Source organism: Haliotis cracherodii, unplaced genomic scaffold (assembly GCF_022045235.1).
Source record: "Haliotis cracherodii isolate W230 unplaced genomic scaffold, xgHalCrac1.p SCAF_13, whole genome shotgun sequence".
NCBI lineage: Eukaryota > Metazoa > Mollusca > Gastropoda > Lepetellida > Haliotidae > Haliotis > Haliotis cracherodii.
Genome location: NW_027266268.1, coordinates 40,154,735 through 40,173,986, shown reverse-complemented (window position 1 = coordinate 40,173,986; position 19,252 = coordinate 40,154,735). Strand labels below are relative to the sequence as shown.

At 36.6% G+C, this 19,252-nt stretch overlaps 1 protein-coding gene and 1 pseudogene across 1 annotated transcript; one reads left to right on the top strand and one right to left on the bottom strand.

Moving 5' to 3' along the window:
• Nucleotides 1–5,664: 5,664 nt before the first annotated feature.
• LOC139459340 (uncharacterized) lies at nt 5,665–8,330 on the top strand. The gene is made up of 2 exons (XM_071240798.1): nt 5,665–5,866; nt 7,249–8,330. Exons 1-2 carry the CDS (start codon nt 5,665–5,667, stop codon nt 8,328–8,330), a joined length of 1,284 nt encoding a protein of 427 aa, XP_071096899.1.
• Nucleotides 8,331–10,621: 2,291 nt separating this feature from the next.
• On the bottom strand, nt 10,622–14,230 carry LOC139459339 (uncharacterized; annotated as a pseudogene).
• Between the last annotated feature and the right edge of the window lie 5,022 nt (nt 14,231–19,252).

The following is a 19,252-nucleotide window of genomic DNA, read 5'->3' as shown; positions in this document are numbered from 1 at the left end:
ACTCAATTCTGGCATCTTCATACTTGAGGAGGCAATCCATTCATATAATAAAATAACCTGTCAACATAGACAGTATGACAAACTAGCAAAATAACCCATTCGTGCAAATAAACATTCGTCATAATTAAACAATATGCATCTTGATATGGTTTCATGAGGCCAGAACTTTGTTTGAATGATCCCAGCAGACACACCCAGAGTACAGCTTGTGCCAGGTTCAAGGTGTAGATATGTGCAAGAGTGAGTGAGTGAGTGAGTTAAGATTTATAGTCACATCGGCAATATTTCAGCCATATCGTGACTAAAGCAATTTATACGTTAATAAAACATAGATATGTGCAAGAACCATCATTACAAATGCACAAATCATTATCTGTGAAGACACCCATGAGGACCATCCCCTTGATAATGGGGTTTTTACAACCCTTTAGAGTGTCATGATCAGGTTGACCATGTGTCATCAGGCGAGCCTCCAGAGTCGTGCCTTTAAGAGCCGAACGTCGTTTTTTTTTCTTTGTATGCAAATTAACATTGTCGTGACATTGCAATGTGATTGATAATGGCCCCTCGTTAAGCAAAATTAGGGCATTGTCAAATTACAGTGGCATATGTTGGTATGTGTGAACTTATGGTATGGTCTCACCTCCATTATTGTCATCGCCAGAGTCATCAGAAGCGGAACTCCCATCTTTTGCTAAAGAAGCAGAATGATCATTTTATAATATATTGACACCATATTAATGAGTTATTGAGATATTGAAAACAAAATTGTGGTAACACTCAGGTTTGAAGTTTGATTAGTTTATGTTAAGCTACTGCAGATAGGCAAGGACTGCTCACAAAGAAGTAGTGGCGTGAATATATTCCAGTAGTGGGGTTATTTTCAGGTTAAAGAGGGGGAATTTATTTTAGAGGTGGGGTTACAGTATGTATCCCATTTTTGCAAATGTTATTGAAACTACAATGTCTGAGCAGCAGAAACATTGTATGAATAATCCAAGCTATGGTGTCTCCAAACAACGTATGCGGTATGCGGTATGCGGTATGCGGTATGCGGTATAACATATAATACTTGTCTTGGCATATGTGGGAATTATTTTTACCAAGCTACGAACTTTGACCTTCATTCACCACTGTTTTTCTGGTGTTACTGCAGTTTTGACTTCTTCTCTTAAAAACAAAATTCATGAGGCTAGAAGTTTGTTTGTATGATCCGAGCAGACACATCCAGAGCAGAGATTTTGCTTTAGAATATCATGATCAGGTTGACCACGTGTCATGCGTTGAGTCGTGAGGCGCCAGCTCAATCACGCGAGCCTCCAGAGTCGTACCTTTAAGAGCCGGACGTCGTGTTTTCTTTCCTTTGTATGCAAATTATCATTGTCGTGACATTGCAATGTGATTGATAATGTCCCCTCGTTAAACTAAATAAGGGCATTGTCAAATTACAGTGGCATATGTTGACATGTGTGAACTTAGGTCTCACCTCCATAATTGTCATCACCAGAGTCATCAGAAGCGGAACTCCCATCTTTTGCCAATGAAGCAGAATGATCATATTAAAATATATTGACACCATATTGATGAGTTATTGAGATATTGAAAACAAAATTGTGGTAACACTCAGGTTTGAAGTTTGATGAGTTTATGTTAAGCTACTGCAGTTAGGCAAGGACTGCTCACAAAAAAGTAGTGGCGTGAATATATTCCAGTAGTGAGGTTATGTTCAGGTTAAAGAGGGGGAATATATTCCAGAGGTGGGGTTACAGTATGTATCCTATTTTTGCAAATTTTATTTAAACTACGAGGTCTGTGCAGCTGAAACATTGTATGAATAATCTAAGCTATGGTGTCTCCAAACAACGTATGCGGTATGCGGTATGCGGTATGCAGTATGCGGTATGCGGTATAACATATAATACTTGTCTTGGCATATATGGGAATTATTTTTACCAAGCTACGAACTTTGACCTTCATTCACCACTGTTTTTCTGGTGTTACTTCAGTTTTGACATCTTCTCTTACAAACAAAATTCATGAGGCTAGAAGTTTGTTTGTATGATCCCAGCAGACACACCCAGAGCAGAGATTGTGCTTAAGAATATCATGATCAGGTTGACCACGTGTCATGCGTTGAGTCGTGAGGCGCCAGCTCAATCACGCGAGCCTCCAGAGTCGTAATGATAGAGTCTGACGTCATGCTTTTTTTCCTTTTTCCTTTGTATTCAAATCATCATTGTTGTGACATTGCAATGTGATTGATAATGGCCCCTCGTTAAGCAAAAGGAGGGCATTGTCAAATTACAGTGGCATATGTTGATATGTGTGAACTTAGGTCTCACCTCCATAATTGTCATCGCCAGAGTCATCAGAAGCGGAACTCCCATCTTTTGCTAAAGAAGCAGAATGATCATATTAAAATATAATGACACCATATTGATGAGTATTGAGATATTGAAAACAAAATTGTGGTAACACTCAGGTTTGAAGTTTGATGAGCTTATGTTAAGCTACTGCAGCTAGGCAAGGATTGCTCACAAAGAAGTAGTGGCGTGAATATATTCCAGAAGGGAGGTTATGTTCAGGTTAAAGAGGGGGAATATATTCCAGAGGTGGGGTTACAGTATGTATCCCTTTTTTGCAAATGTTATTTAAACTACATGGTCTGTGCAGCTGAAACATTGTATGAATAATCCAAGCTATGGTGTCTCCAAACAATGTATGCGGTATGCGGTATGCGGTATAACACATAATACTTGTCTTGGCATATATGGGAAATATTTTTACCAAGCTACGAACTTTGACCTTCATTCACCACTGTTTTTCTGGTGTTACTTCAGTTTTGACTTCTTCTCTTAAAAACAAAGCTCATGAGGCTAGAACTTTGTTAGCATGATCCCTGCAGACACACCCAGAGCAGAGCTTGTGCTTTAGAGTGTCATGATCAGGTTGACCACGTGTCATTGATATGTGTGAACTTAGGTCTCACCTCCATAATTGTCATCGCCAGAGTCATCAGAAGCGGAACTCCCATCTTTTGCTAAAGAAGCAGAATGATCATATTAAAATATATTGACACCATATTGATGAGTTATTGAGATATTGAAAACAAAATTGTGGTAACACTCAGGTTTGAAGTTTGATGAGTTTATGTTAAGCTACTGCAGTTAGGCAAGGATTGCTCACAAAGAAGTAGTGTCGTGAATATATTCCAGTAGTGGGGTTATGTTCAGGTTAAAGAGGGGGAATTTATTTTAGAGATGGGGTTACAGTATGTATTCCATTTTTGCAAGTGTTATTGAAACTACGAGGTCTGTGCAGCAGAAACATTGTATGAATAATCCAAGCCATGGTGTCTCCAAACAACATATGCGGTATGCGGTATAACATATAATACTTGTCTTGGCATATATGGGAATTATTTTTACCAAGCTACGAACTTTGACCTTCATTCACCACTGTTTTTCTGGTGTTACTGCAGTTTTGACTTCTTCTCTTACAAACAAAATTCATGAGGCTAGAAGTTTGTTTGTATGATCCCTGCAGACACACCCAGAGCAAAGACTCTGCTTTAGAGTGTCATGATCAGGTTGACAACATGTCATCCATTGAGTCGAGAGGCGCCAGCTCAATCACGCAGGCCTCCAGAGTCGTACCTTTTAGAGCCGGACGTCGTGTTTTCTTTCCTTTGTATGCAAATTATCATTGTCGTGACATTGCAATGTGATTGATAATGTCCCCTCGTTAAACTAAATAAGGGCATTGTCAAATTACAGTGGCATATGTTGATATGTGTGAACTTAGGTCTCACCTCCATAATTGTCATCGCTAGTGTCATCAGAAGCGGAACTCCCATCTTTTGCTAAAGAAACAGAATGATCATATTGACATATAATTATAACATATTGATTATATATTGAAAACAATATTGTGGTAACACTCAGGTTTGAAGTTTGATGAGTTTATGTTAAACTACTGCAGTCAGGCAAGGATTGCTCACAAAGAAGTAGTGGCGGAAATTTATCCTAGTAGTGGGGTTATGTTCAGGTTAAAGAGGGGGAATTTATTCCAGAGGTGGGGTTACATTGAGGACAAAGAGAGGGAATATATTCCTTAATGGGGTTATGTTTAGGTTATAACGGGGAATTGATTATCACTTGGTTCAAGAGGAGAAATATATTAACGTTTAGATTATTAGAGTAGTTGGTATATATTTAGAGTTTTGATGGAGAATTTGTCCAAGTAGTTGGCTTACCTTTCAGATACAGAAGTGTAACTATGTTCCAGTTGTGGAGTTATGTTTTGATGGAAGAGAGAAAAATGTATTCAAGTACATGTAAAACTGTCTGAGCGCTGTGCACTAATTTTGTTTGTAAATAATTAGTGAAAGAGCCATTTGTCCCACATCACGGCTGTGTATATATTGCAATTGTGAAACAGTTTCTGTTTATTGTCTGTATGTTTCTTGTAGTAATTTATTTCATTAGGAAATTTCCGAGATACAAGAGCCGTGTTTAAGGTTTATACCAATTTGCACCTGTCTGATATTTAAAGGTATTGCATATCAATCCTTTGAAAAATCCATATTACTATAATATGTTTTAAAAGTAACCTTTAAATGAAATTGTTATGAAAGTATTCTTTATTATTTTTAGTCATACATATAACACTTTTGATAAGTTTTCGTTCATTTTACTAGGAGACCAGAATGAATACTCTATATATTTTTCACAACTGAAAAAGAACGTGTTTGATATACGGTTTTACATCCATAAAATACTGTATGCCTTGTCGAAATTCTCTCCGTTTGAATACATATAAATATGCTTTAGTAGTATAGGTAATGATGATTCTGGACCACTTCCACTGGAGCCAGATTTGTATATCTATACTGCTACCTCAGATCGAATTTTTTATGCAAAAATGATAATGTACATCAACGATCATCATGAGTTGTATTAAAAGAATCACCAATATTAACTAATAATGAATAAAATTTACTATAGCCCACGGGGATATTGGAAACGTATAGGAGCAATGCAAAAATAAGCCACTGCGGCTAAGGTATCTCAAGATGTGGCCAAGGATTGGCTAAAGCAACAAGCGATGTGGGAAATATACTTACCGGCACCATGTTATATACCGAGGGAGAAGTTTGATATTTTTACAACGAATGAAGTTCATCAGGCTGACCTCTTGTTTCTTCCCCACGATAAGGTAAGACGCAAAACGTATAAATACCCTTTAACCGTCGTTGATGTGGCTAGTCGATACAAAGAGGCTGAGCCATTAAACTCGAAAGATTCAACAGAAGTAGCTAATGCACTGAGCCGCATATATATATGTGGACTACTAAAATGGCCTAAGCTATTTCAAGTAGATCCTGGTCGCGAGTTTATTGGATCAATAACTAAACTGTTAACAAAACACGATGTTGAAATCAGGCGTGGTGAAAAAGAGGCCAACCGTAGTCAAGCTATCGTCGAAAGATTTAACCGTACATTAGCGGAACGTTTGTTCCATCAACTGAATGGGTGACACAATGGGAGACTCCGCCCCAATTTGCTCGCTAGGTGGCGCAAATGTACTAGTGGTTATAAGTCACAACCGGAAGTCAGCTTTCAAAGTGGCTCGTATCGAAGATTCACTCGACCGTTATCAGCTATGCTAAGATACTGCTCTGTTCCGGGTTGTAAAAATAAGATTGGAGGACATAAATACCCTTCAGACCCCGACCTGCAACAAAAGTGGCGCGTGGCGGTAAGAAGAGTTGATGTTGCAACAAAGAATCTGTGGAAGCCAGGGACAGGCGACGTAGTCTGTAGGGCTCACTTCACTGATGATGATTTCGTGGATACACTATTAGGTTCGTAAAAACAGTATTAATTTGTCTCTTGAGAATGATAAATAATTATTTGTGCATGGTTTTCTCACTGTTTTTTTTGTATGTTGGCAAAGAAAAGCGCTAAAGCAGAATATATTAGCCTATAATAAATATCGAATAGCCAATATCCTCATACTGGTAACTGGGCCCTGTTTGTCAGCTGTTCATTCACAGACCCAAACATTAATGAATAGGCCTAAACATTTGATTGTATATTTATTTATGTATGTTATTATGTAACTTTAACAACGAAGTAAATTTATTCACAGACAAAAATATACTTGTCAAAATGTGATTTATTAATATTGAATAGCCAATATCCTCATGCTACTGTTCAGCAGCTGTTCATTCACAGACCCAACCTTAGTAAATATGATCAAGTTTCTGCTTGCATAAAACAATGTAAAGATATTTCTATAATCAGCAGCTCAGATCAGAGCTCCAGATAACTTTTTTTGAGCAAATGCGTTTTTACTCTAGGGTTTCTATTTTAAATGGGTTATAAGTATAACATTTTTCATAGGGTAACCAATATTATTTCAATCATCCATTCATGACTCTATTCGGATTTTCCCAAAATTAGTGAACATTTATCATTAGATGTATATAACTGTACTTAATATATAGGCTTGACTCAGATAGTAAATTAGCTCATAATTGTGTTTCGGAAATTAGCCCTGTTTTACGATTGCTGAAAAAGCTTCATTGGGTATTAAGGCGTACTGTTTTTATACATTTGAGTTTTTCCTTAAATGCATGCGTTTGTGTACACAAGATAATCAGTGTGTAATTGGGTTTTTAATATTTTTGGGGAGTATTTTACACAAATATGCATCTTATCTGTAGCTCTGTATAGCGTACACACACATTTTGATAATGAATATCATAAAAAACAACCATGAATGTGTCTTCAACTTGTGTATTGTTGATTTATGCCATGTTTGCAAGTGAATTTAGATATTATTATTTTGGTTGATTCCTTGTTAATGTTTGTTCTTGTTGCTTTGTGTTAAATTCCTGTTTTTAGGAGCCATACAAACGATGACAAGCCTGAAGCTTCCGACAGAAGAATTACTCAACGAGGCCTGGGAAACTCAGTTTTGTACAATTTTCTATTATTGGTAAACTCTACAAGTAAATCACTAGAGGAATTTGAGGTTGTTCAACATGTAACATTACTTGAGTGTAGTTATATTTTCAGCTGCATTTTCATATAATTAATAAGACTTATAAAAAATTAAAAGCTACTTGCTTATTTTCTTAATTCTTAAGAGGAAAATCACCTCAATATGCATTTGTTTTCATTTCAATAAATTGGAACCTTTCATTTTTCTGTAACTTATGTTAAATGTATTTAACATAAGGTGAACGAAGTCGTCTCCGGGCAGCTTCGGTTCCCTCCATCTTCCCACATACATCATGCACCAGTACATCAGCACTACCAACGCGACCAAAGAGGGCACATCAACTCCGTGAAGAAGAAGCCAACATAGCTATATTGAATGTGTCGTCGGAGGTGGAAATCGGTATTGGAGAGGATTGTGCTGTCACAAGCCCAAGTAGCTTGAATGAGCCTATTGAAACATGTCAAAGTGACTCTCAGTCTACTCAGTGCAGTTTGTTAGGAAGTTGTTCCATAGAAACCTACATCAATAATCCCAAAGCTGTTTTGTACTTTGCTGGTTTCCAAGATTATGACCATTTCATGTTTTTCTTTCACTCGCTTGGTCCAGCAGTTTTTGAACTGAACTATCAATGTGAACTCTTGCACCCAAAAGACCAACTGTTTTTAACTCTAATGAAATTAAGACAGGCCAAGGATGACATTGAATTAAGTTTCTTGTTTGGCATATCATCATCCACTGTTTCACAAATTGTAATAACATGGATCAATTTCTTATATTTCCAACTGAAGGAACTACAGTTATGGCCATCAAGAGCAACTGTTGATGATCACATGCCAAGAGATTTCGGTAAAAAGTTTAAAAACACTAGAGTTATTTTGGATGCAACAGAGATACCAATAAAGAAGCCATCTCATGTTGATGCTCAGAGCATGGTATGGTCCAGCTATAAACATCAAAACACATTGAAAACCATGATCGGTTGCACACCCAGGGGGGCAGTCTCATTTATTAGTGAATCTTTTGGGGGGTCTGCAAGTGACAGACAGATCATAGAACAGTCTCCTTTACTTAACCCATCACATGGTATGTTTGAAAAACAGGATAGCATTATGGCTGACAGGGGCATTATGGTTCAAGACTTATTTGCAGCCCAAGATGTTCAAGTAAACACCCCAACTATGTTAAAAGGCAAGTCACAGTTAGAACCAGAAGATTTTGTTAAGGATAGAAGAATTGCTTCTAAAAGAATAAATGTTGAACGTATAATTGGTCTGAGTAAGACTTTCAAAATTCTGAAAAAAACATCTCCCACCAAGTAAAGTAGTACTTGGATCGCGGATTGTTTATGTTTGTTTTGCTATTTCAAATTTCAGAAATTCCATTGTAAATGAATTTGCTTGAAGCATCTCTTTTTTGTGATATCTGTGACTGAAATTTGTAGTAGTAGTAGAATTGTATTCATTAGTGTGAGTGATTGAGAATTGTTTTGCACCGCTTTTAGTAATATTCCAGCAATATCATGGCGGAGGACCCCAGAAATGAGCTTCACCCATGTTACCCATGTCGGGAATTGAACTCGGGTCTTCAGCGTGACGAGCAAACACTTTAGCCATAAGGCCACCCCACTGCCTTTTACAGTAGTAATATAATCGGTATGGTCACATGGCCTATAGTACAGTTTTTCGTAATAATAACTGGTCATGTGAGAGCTTGTAATTTGAAAACATGTTTCATATACAGAGCAACAGATTTAAGGAGATGTACATTTCTTGTATTTAGCTTATTGACCATTGAATGAGTGTTGTTAAAGCTATGAAAAGGTAATTTTAATCACAGAGTACCTTGGGCATATAAACCTAATATGATACTCATTTTCAACAAAATCTAAATGACAGTAGACCCGGGAAGATTCCGGGGTAGAATCGGTCTTCAGCAACCCAAACTTGCCGTAAAAGGCGACTAACGGGATCGGGTGGTCAGGCTCGCTCACTTGGTTGATGCATGTTATCTATCCCAATTGCATGGATTGATGCTCATGATGTCAATCACTGGATTGTCTGATCCAGACTTGATGATTTACAGACCGCTGTCATATAGCTGGAATATTGCTGATTGCAGCGTAAAACAACAAACCAACCAACCAACTAAATGACAATATGTATATAAAGTATTAAAGTTACCTACATTTTCACATTTATGGAGCTGAACTGAATTCATTAAGGCTTTTAAATGTGACTGGTGGTGTTGAAAATTCAATTTGTAAGGTAAAGTCTAACAATACCTAATATGATGTACATAATCAATACTATTGACAATCACTTGTGTGATATATATAGTCCTACATTGTCTGAAAAATACTTCATTATTTGCACCAACATTTTTCAAAAGTTGAATCATTTCAATCAAACATATGTCATTTTTAGTCAAAGAGACAGTTTTTAACAGCGATGGGCTCACAATATTTCAGTTATTTGAGGCTTATCCCACTGAAAACATATTCATACAAGGCTAACCTTACATTTGTACTGGCTTCTGGCTTTCAACTGAGTGTGAAAGGCGACCCAAAAAGTGTATGGAGTGTAACTTGTGACACAAGCATGTCATATTAAAATGTGAATCTCTCATGTGTCAAAGAAATTGCTTCTTTTCATTAGTTATTTATGCATATGGTAAGCTTTGAAATGAAAGATAAAGGTGACATGCTGTGATTTTGTTTGGTGGTATTACCATATTTAGTCAAACAATTGATTGGCAAACCAAAACCACAATATTTTAACTTTGCCAATGACTTGTAATAGTCTCAAACCACAGCAGATTATTATTTCTAACTCTGTGTACTGTAGTTACCCCTGAGCTCAATGTACTGCTCCACTGATGCTCTTACAATGTGTATGTACATTGTGGTAACAGGTTGTAAACCTGTTCAGTGAAATCTGGAGGAAACCCAAAATCTCTCTCATGAGTGTCTGAATAAACATGTGTGTATTAGTTGAGTACTGTGTATATTCTTCAAATGGAATCTTCATGAATCTTCAACTTCACACTAAACTGTCTTAATGGTAGCTAAATCATAATGGACATGTGTATGATTTACAATTCAAATTGCTTATTCATTGCAAATATAGATCAAGGCACATAATATGCATGATGTATGCACAATATAATAATTTGTATTAATATAACATTTGATGTTGACATGAGCATGTGAAACAAATTGATATTTGGAAAATATTTGGATTTTTTTTTTCTTAAGTGATACAGAGTTTACACCCAAGCATAAAATGATACTTTAGTTATAAAGACTGACGAACAGTCACCATTTGTCACAATAAGTTTCCAAAATGTTGATTTGACGCTGGAGACCAATTACCGAATAAGAGAAAAGACCATCATCAACAAAAAGTCCAAGGAATATTCCTATTAGATCTGGATATAACTGTATGACATTTTTAGATTTTGAGTTAATTTCAAGAATAAGACAACCTGGTTGTGCTTAATACACAAACACAAACTCCCAATGGGAATCAAACATATGGTTATTACCATTGGTACACACACAAGCTCGGACTCATAAATGCCTTAATGGTGTTTCCAAGGGAAAAAACATAATTTACAAAGTAGAAGCAATGTATGGTCTTAGATGTTTGGTATAGAACAGTTCAAGTTTTGGAATTAATGAGTACTGACAGAAATCTTTATCAACACTGACCTTTTCTACAAACATGTCACAGAATGTGTAAACAACAATATAGCAAAATTGTACATCTGTCCCTGTACCTGACAGTAGTAGTGACTACTGGGATTTAAACAAATCTGATTGTTTACATTGTAATGAAGATATGGAAAATGTTTACCAGGTTTAATGTAATCATTTCTTCCAGCATATGGACATTTCACCTCAACCAAGATATCAGCATCAATAATGGCATCTGGCGTAGCACCCAGATAGGGTTCAGAACAGGAAACAAATAGACCTGCCTTTTTTGTTTTGATATTGTACATGGATTCAAATTTTGAAAGTGCTCTTTTTTCATACTGCTTTCCATGAATTACAGGCTTACATGATAAAAATTTTGTGGACACAATTGATTTACATAACTTCTCCTTATTTCTTCGGTTGGTCATTTTGGTCACTTCACCAATCCTTGAGGCTGTGAGGCGCCACTTTCTTTCTGTGCGCCACACTGGGCTCCGGGACTGGTCTTGCGTTGCTGCCTCAATGTCTTTCGCAGATTCCTCAGTTACCTGTAAAGAAAACAAAAGTCAAGACATAAAAGAGATGTCCCAAACAATATTTTTTCACATAGTTTGTTTTACATGACAGTAATCTGAAAAATGCCTAATATACAAGTCTATATTTCTTTTACAAGGGAACTAATCTGCTTGATCATGATTAGGCATTTTCAAACTTAGTTAATTGCATTTTACAAATGACTCACAACCCCAAACATTCAGATGTTGCTATGTTTCCTCACAAGCTATGATTTTAACTGTGTATTACAAAGATCAAATCTGAAAGACTTTAGGTTTTAAAGATTTTTTACATGTATTATACAACAGAATTTCCATTGTTGTGTACCTTCAGTGCCATGTCAACCATGTAAATGGCTGTTTAAGGTAGTGATGGTCCTCAGCAGCTGTCTGGACATCAGCCTTTGGGTGAAGATATCTTAGGGCGATATTATGAGATGACTTTGAGCAGTAGTTTGTCATCATGTTGCGCACATGATCATTGTAGCCACTCATGTGTCTGTATTTTTGTGGCCTTGGATCGTCCAGCATATGCTGTGACCATTTTCTTTTTGACGGCAGTTCTGCAGCTGTTACGGGTGATCCTGAATACAATATTTTGATACTACATTGCCATAATAATCCTGTTCAAAACAACACTTATACAAATATTTAAAAACTTTTTCCACTCCAATATCCAACACATAATATTTAGTCATATACAGTTTCTCTTTTATATACAAAATCATAAACCATCATAACGTGTCTAAGGCATTTAGAAGTGATGCACATAAGGAAGAGAATATATGGATGTCAAATTCTATATAATGAGGAAACACCCGTAACCTCATAATATAGAAGTTGACATCCATACATTCTCTTCCTCATCATAACATTGTAGTTGAGGCCTGGGTATGATATTTCCTTGGCTGTAATATGACCTACCTTTGTACGATTTTTTGGGCTTGTGGAACAACTGCAAGTTTTCGGTACAGCTCTTTCCAACTTGCACACTGCCAGTTGAGATGAAATGCTCCAACATCAACAGCACCGCAGCGATGTGCTTACAGGTTGAATGTGGTCCTTTCCCTGCGGGACACTCGCAGTGGGAGTTGACGGGCTCCCCGTTCTTCTCCACCTTCAGCTTGTAATTGTATGTGACCTAGGATAGAGTGAGTGAGTATGTATGGTTATGCACCACTTTTAGCAATATTCCAGCTCTTTCACAGCTAGAGACACCAGAAATTGGCTTCACACATTGAACCCTTTTTGGGAATTGAACCTGGCCTTCAGCAAGATGAGTAAACACTTGGACCACTAGGCTACCCACATTAACCAAGGCATAGAAGTCATGCATATAATGTGATGTATGTGCAATTTAATTTCCCATTAATAAATTCACTTTCAATCAGTTTTATGTCAAGAATGTATTTCGGATTAGCTTCATCTTTGAGTACAAATTTCATTATAATTTAAAAAGGTTTTATTTTTTATTTTTATTTTATGGTGTGTAAATATTTTACCTTTTTTTTCATAGATGCACTGACGATGCCACTTAAGTATACATCAGTAGATGCACGTATGTGAACACTGCATGCCAGCACCCTGTCCCCCTCAAACATCAGAGAACCTTTCTCTATGGCCTTGATATCATGTGCAGCTTGGTTGTCTCCTGCCATACGGTAGATGAAGTAACCCTCAATGGTTTCTTTGGAAATGGGAGGCAGCAGTTGACGATGGGGAGGCATCAGCTGTTGAAATCCTAAACACTGGCCATGATGTATCTTCTGGACGTGGGATGGAGACAGATGGCCCAACAAAATCATCATTTCTGTCATAAGATTCAAGTCTGAAATGAAAATTAAATATTTTAACTTGTGCAACTACTATTTCAGATTTGCATAAGGGCATAATATTATAGGAAAATAATTCATATCATTATCACTATGACTAATATATCTCATAAATGACATGCATCATGAATAAGCAATGAAACCTGTATGATTAAACTGTGTTTGATAATCTCATGCCTATATAGCCAGAAGACACATTATTACCAGATATACTGATACTATTTGAAAACACATTTCCTGTTTTATAAAATACCTGGATAAAAATATGGTAATTGTTAATGTGACATAGAGTCGCCAAGTTTCAATAATCATTTCATGGACACAGAAATGTCAGTAAGCACTGCACTGTACACCTATCATAAGTCATTCAGAATTTTGGTGCCCATATCATGCAAAAAGGAAGAGTAAAATGTAACACTATAATTTGAAAAACGTCTATATTTTGTGAATACAACAGGTTTCAAAGTTGTATAAACCTTCTGTGTTTTAATGCCAACTTGCAAGCATTATGGGAAAATCTTCCGCCCGAAACCCCCATCCTAAAGTAATATGTCCAATGCATTGACGCTCAGTACTTTTAATTATTTTTGAAAAAAATGTTGGCGGATACGGGCGGAAGTCGTACCGAAATTTGTTGAGAACTACGTGTCAAAACACTGCTGATCATATTCATAAAAAGCCCCGCTAAACAACAAAAGCAATCGGGTGTTCGAAAACAGGTGACGTCTCTGGAGTGCGGTGAATGTTAACAGACGACGCAATGGAGACTGCGCCTTTTATTGAGGATTTATATAATCTGAGACCGGGAGCCACAGTTAGTACTTTGGTTATGGGTAACTATACAGTAGGTCATGGTTTAATGGAAGGCAACAACTGAAATATATCGATAGTTGATTTTGTCAGTCACAGTAGGCCTGACAGTGACAGCGATGGCACTTATTTGACAAGCAAGAAAAGGGCCTAGTAGAAATTGCGGTGCATATCGCAGATTATGAATGTAAGCATACTTGATAACTAAAAAAATGGGTTACATACCTCTTGATCAGTTCAAGTTTCCTTCCAGCTGTCGAAGCTTTTCGTTGAAAGAGCGCACATTTGAGTTTTGGCACGGACCATAGCAGGTACTGGCTGGCCATATTCACATAAACTTGGCTACGGCTCTACTTGAAATTCGCGCTAAATGATTCGCAGCGCATTCTAATCGCGGAACCGTCACAGAGTATGACCGCTAGTACACGCACGCCCCTGGCGGATTAGTACGGCGGTATTCCCCATTATCAGCTGTTGTATCAGCGCTGTATAATGAAGTAACGTGATTAATTGGGAAGAAACCATCCAATGCGATTAAAATGAAATCTTTGACTTCTGAATCTTCAGCACCTCAGAGAGTCAAAGAAGCGTAGGTAGTTACACCATCCTTATCAATCCATCTCTTTGTATGTAAGGGGAATAATGATGACTTGTTCATTCTTAATCCATATATCCTATGATTGTAACTTCTTAAAGAGTTCATCTCATGTTGGAAAGTTCTACCGTTGAATAATGCTTCTTTATACTGTTTGATATGCTTTTTTACCACATACTTCTTAACACCCTTAGCTTTTCTTATCTCTCCATTATCGGACTTCTTTATCGAATACATCTAAGGTCTTAATCCGACATACTCCACTATAGGAATCCCAGCAGATTCATCCTTCATCTTACGTAACACCTTTTTATTTACTACGATGTGCAGTGGATTATCTTTTGTGTAATCGCTTGTGTCGTACATATCTATTTTTTCTGCCATATCTTTATACACATCCTCGGTTTGTATTTCCATCAACAAAGAATCTGTGTCGGTCTATAACACCACCGTATTGCTTATTATGTTTGTTGTAATAAAAGTTATATATTAAGTGTTTTGACAAGTCGAGAATACTCATACCAACGTACACCGGTCTGTTGAATTTTATATTACTCTTCTGCATATGTAGTGCAGCTAAGTCGTTATAAAATATCTTGCTTCTGTTTAAAGCCGGACTGGCTATAAGTTTCCTGAGTCTTTCTTCCTCATTAGACCTAACTAATTTAACATCAACATGCTTCCTTAGATTCTCCATAGTTTTACTAAATACTGAGTTATTCATGAGTTTGTATAGGTTCTTTTCAAAATCGCTGGTAGCTATCTTTCTTAAATCTGTGTTCAGCATTATATAGGGCTCCATTCAAGGGCTTTGATCAAAGTTTAGAACTCTGTGTATTTGCTTTAGTTTCATACCTAGCGATAAATATAACTGGAGATTTCTGTAGTGAACTATATATTCAAACTTATGATGAACTTATCCATCAAATTTGGTACAAGTTTTTCTACGTTAGCTAACCTAGTATTCCCCATCAATGAGTGTTGATATTCTGACATCCAATCTTTATTAACAATTAATCTTTCAGGAGCTAGTGGATATTTGTTATGATCTTTATGTAATGAATTTAGATATTCCAAGTCAACTTCTAGTATGTATCCTTTATCGGAATCTGAGGAGATATCATTTACTTCGTTATCATTCACATCTATCCACTCAAAACCACTCGTGTGTAAAGGTTGACTCATAGCCCATCTGTAGAAATTATTGGCGTTGAGATCTGATATGTGCGTGTCGGGCTAACTCGGATCATATCCTTCCACTGATATATTATTAGCCTTAGAATACCTTTTTGCTACCATCGATATACCACCTCTTAATCCTTTTTGAATAAACAAGTGCATATCATAATCTGTGAGTAATTTTGGTTTTACACCGGTCCTCTTCCACAATGCATCCCACGATAGTCCGGGACTGGAAAAGTACCATGCCAGGTCCAAACCATGTTGTTTTAAACATGTCTTTCTAAATATCTCGAGTATATTGGCGAATAACAGTACATCAGTTTTTAAGTACAGATCGTGATAATCACATAAATTCTTACAACCTAATTTATCCTAGACAGTCAGAGCGTGTTCATAATCAGCATCGGTTATTTTAGATTCTGTTAAGTAACTAAAGAATGATTCAAGGGCTGGTAATTTAGTTTCGTTGAATCTAGATCAATTATCCATATGTTTGTAAGGATATACACCTTTTCTCAACAACAAATGATGACACCGATCAGTATATTGATTTGTTATTGCAAAGTCATTGGGATTGTTCGCCTAAGCCAAATTGTCCAGGGAAGATAACAGAAACTGTAGGGAGTCTATGAATCTAAGCCCATTACTTTGCTTTACTCTGGCTTTCCCATCCTTGTCCATATAATGTATAGTTTTAGTCAATGAGAATGATATGTATTTTTCCATTTTATTAGGAATACAGGTTAAGCCGCCATCGGTCTTTGAGATATCTTGCATGATGAGATGTGAATCGTAACCTCTAAGGTTGTGAAACACAACGGGGATGGGTATTGTTTGAGAATTCATTTTTAGTTTCAAGTTACACTCGTTATGCACGGCTCCCCAATAATAACCCGTGACGTGGCAATGATCTCTTACAGAATCCCCATTCAGAGGTTTATTACAAACATGACTAGTCGACTTCTTATAGGCCCTCCAATCATCCCTTGTCATACACATGGGATTCTTACGCAATTATTTTTCCCTGATTATTCTCTCTTCGTTTTGTAGATATTCTAGGAACTTTCCCGCTGCATCGGGACCTCTGTAAATCACGGGCGGGTTTGTTTTCCCATCATACCTTACAACTATATATCCAAACCCACAAGGAATATGTTCTTGAGTTTTGTATGTAAAACTATCTTGATTGCTTTGGACTGTATTTTCTATAGGTTTGATAAGTGCTTCGAAGTCAGCGTAAATTACGTACGGTACTGGCATTTGATTACAATAATGTTCAAATTTTAATATATTTTCCCCCTCTTTAGGCATATCAATCCTGATAGCATTCTGTCCAACACCTCTGCAGTCTTCTTTATGCGCTTCTGATAGATCTTGTCTGCTGTATCCATGCAGGCATCGTTTACAGAAATATTTCTTTCCTGCATGTTTTGTTTGATCGCATAATAGCCTGCTTAAACTCTTTATCCATGTATATTGATATTTACCATCTTTTTCGATCAGAAATGAATTGATTCTGGGAATATGTTCCGGAGTGGAGCTTATCCTGTGTACAACAATTCCTTTAGAAGAATGTCCAAAAACATTGATAGCTAAATTATTTTGCTTTTTCGCCTTATCAATTTGTGTGATTGGTGTAGGTTCGTCTATACCATCAAGGTTTAGTCCATCAATTTGGGGATAGCTTGAAGGTCTATCCGGATGTTTGTCTGTGGGGAACAATGTAGATCTTATCATCATTCTTAAACCGTCATTGCCTTTATTTCTTACATTAATTATGCCATTTTTCTTTTTCTTTTTATAGTACAGGGGTAAATCTATATAAGATCCACCTTTGAAGGGCATATAATTTGCTATATCTAAATATAAACTATCGATTTTTCCGCACCCCAACCCGAACCTCTATTAGTTCAGCGTTCTAAAGTTTCTTGTATCCTGTGAATTGATCTATCTAATGACGTGTTTATAGTATTGGATTCGGTTATAACTTCTTAATTGCTACGAAAATATGGTTCGGTATATTCTTTTACTCAATGACATTTTAATTATCAGCTGGTATTTAAATCATCTAACTGCTCGTTAATTTTGCTCGATATGATGGGCTTAACATCATTAACATCCATGTTGGAATTAATATCCATCTTCCAATCTCTTAGATATTTACTAATGCCGGCTGTGGGTACTCATTATTATCATCAACAGTGGGTTTATTAACATCATCTGATTGATTATTATCCAGTAAAGCGATCAATTCAGCATTTCTCATTCGAGAATAACCTCTCAGCCCATTGTTTTTCACTTGAGCTTTGAGTTCTCTAACAGTCTGGGGTTTGTTGTATTCCAAACTGAGTAAATCGATCAATTCAGCTTTTCTCATTCAAGAATATCCATGTAGACCACAGTGTTTTGCCAAAGCCTTCAACTCTCTCACAACAACCATTGTGGCTTAATGATATATACAAAATGAGTCAAATCTCTAAATGGTTGTTTTTCATATATCTAAATACGTATTCTCCCCAACCTATTCCTCTCATTGATGTAATGTCTCTTCCTAGTGTAAATAATCTGGTTTCAGCTCTTATCAGGTGAAATTACTGAAAATGAAATTAAACAAGCTTTAAATGGGTTAAAAGTGGGTAAAGCAGCCAGTGAGGATGGTATACCCCCTGAATATCTGAAAAGTATAACAAATTTCATAAACCTTTATCTTAGGCAGATTTTTAATAAAATTCTAGATACTGGTGTTTTTCCAGATTCCTGGAATATAGGAATGATTATTTCTTCTACGTAAATCTGGAAACATATCTGATCCAAGCAACTATCGAGGTATTTCTCTCTTAAATGTGACTGGCAAATTGTTTTCTGTTATAATTGAAAAACGTATTAGTAGAACATGGTTAGATGTGAATGACCTGTTATCAGAATCCCAAGCTGCATTTAGACCCATCAGACAATATATTTATTTTTCAATCTTTGTGTACAACATATCTTATCAAACCCAAGGGCCGTTTTTATTGGGCCTGTATCGATTTCAAAAAGGCTTTTGACTATGTGGATAGAAAGAAAATGATGTTTTTATTAATTACTAAAGGATTAACAGGCAAGTTGTCAAACGTTCTACAGAGCATGTACTTTTCAGTTAAGGCATGTATGAAGAGAGATAAAGGAATCACTGAATGTTTCAGAACTTCAGCTGGTGTAAGATAGGGCTGTGTACTCAGCCCTGTCCTGTTTATATTTTTCATAAATGAACTTGTATCATGAATGTAATTACGGAGTCTTTGGGTCACAAGATAATCTGGTTCCTGACCCTATCAGCACCGTGTTTCTTACATAAACAATAACGACCTTTGACCCCTATCCCGCACACAGAACATGTATAGTTAATGTTTCCCTGCCTGATGTAATAAAAGTGGATCCCACAGTAAATACCAACACAACGTCGGTTGCATTGAATTTTTTCCCCATGAGTGTAAATCTGCACAAATTCATGGTTATACATCTATCATATCATTTGTCTAAATGCAAATCACATCTCCACTGGTGAGTCATCACTATTTATAGATTAGTT

Bases quoted from the DNA above. Each gene is read 5' to 3' on its own strand.
- LOC139459340 (XM_071240798.1), top strand. From the start codon at position 5,665: ATGCTAAGATACTGCTCTGTTCCGGGTTGTAAAAATAAGATTGGAGGA. The intron at 5,867-7,248 runs GTTCGTAAAAAC...ATTTAACATAAG, and splicing joins TTTCGTGGATACACTATTAG to GTGAACGAAGTCGTCTCCGG.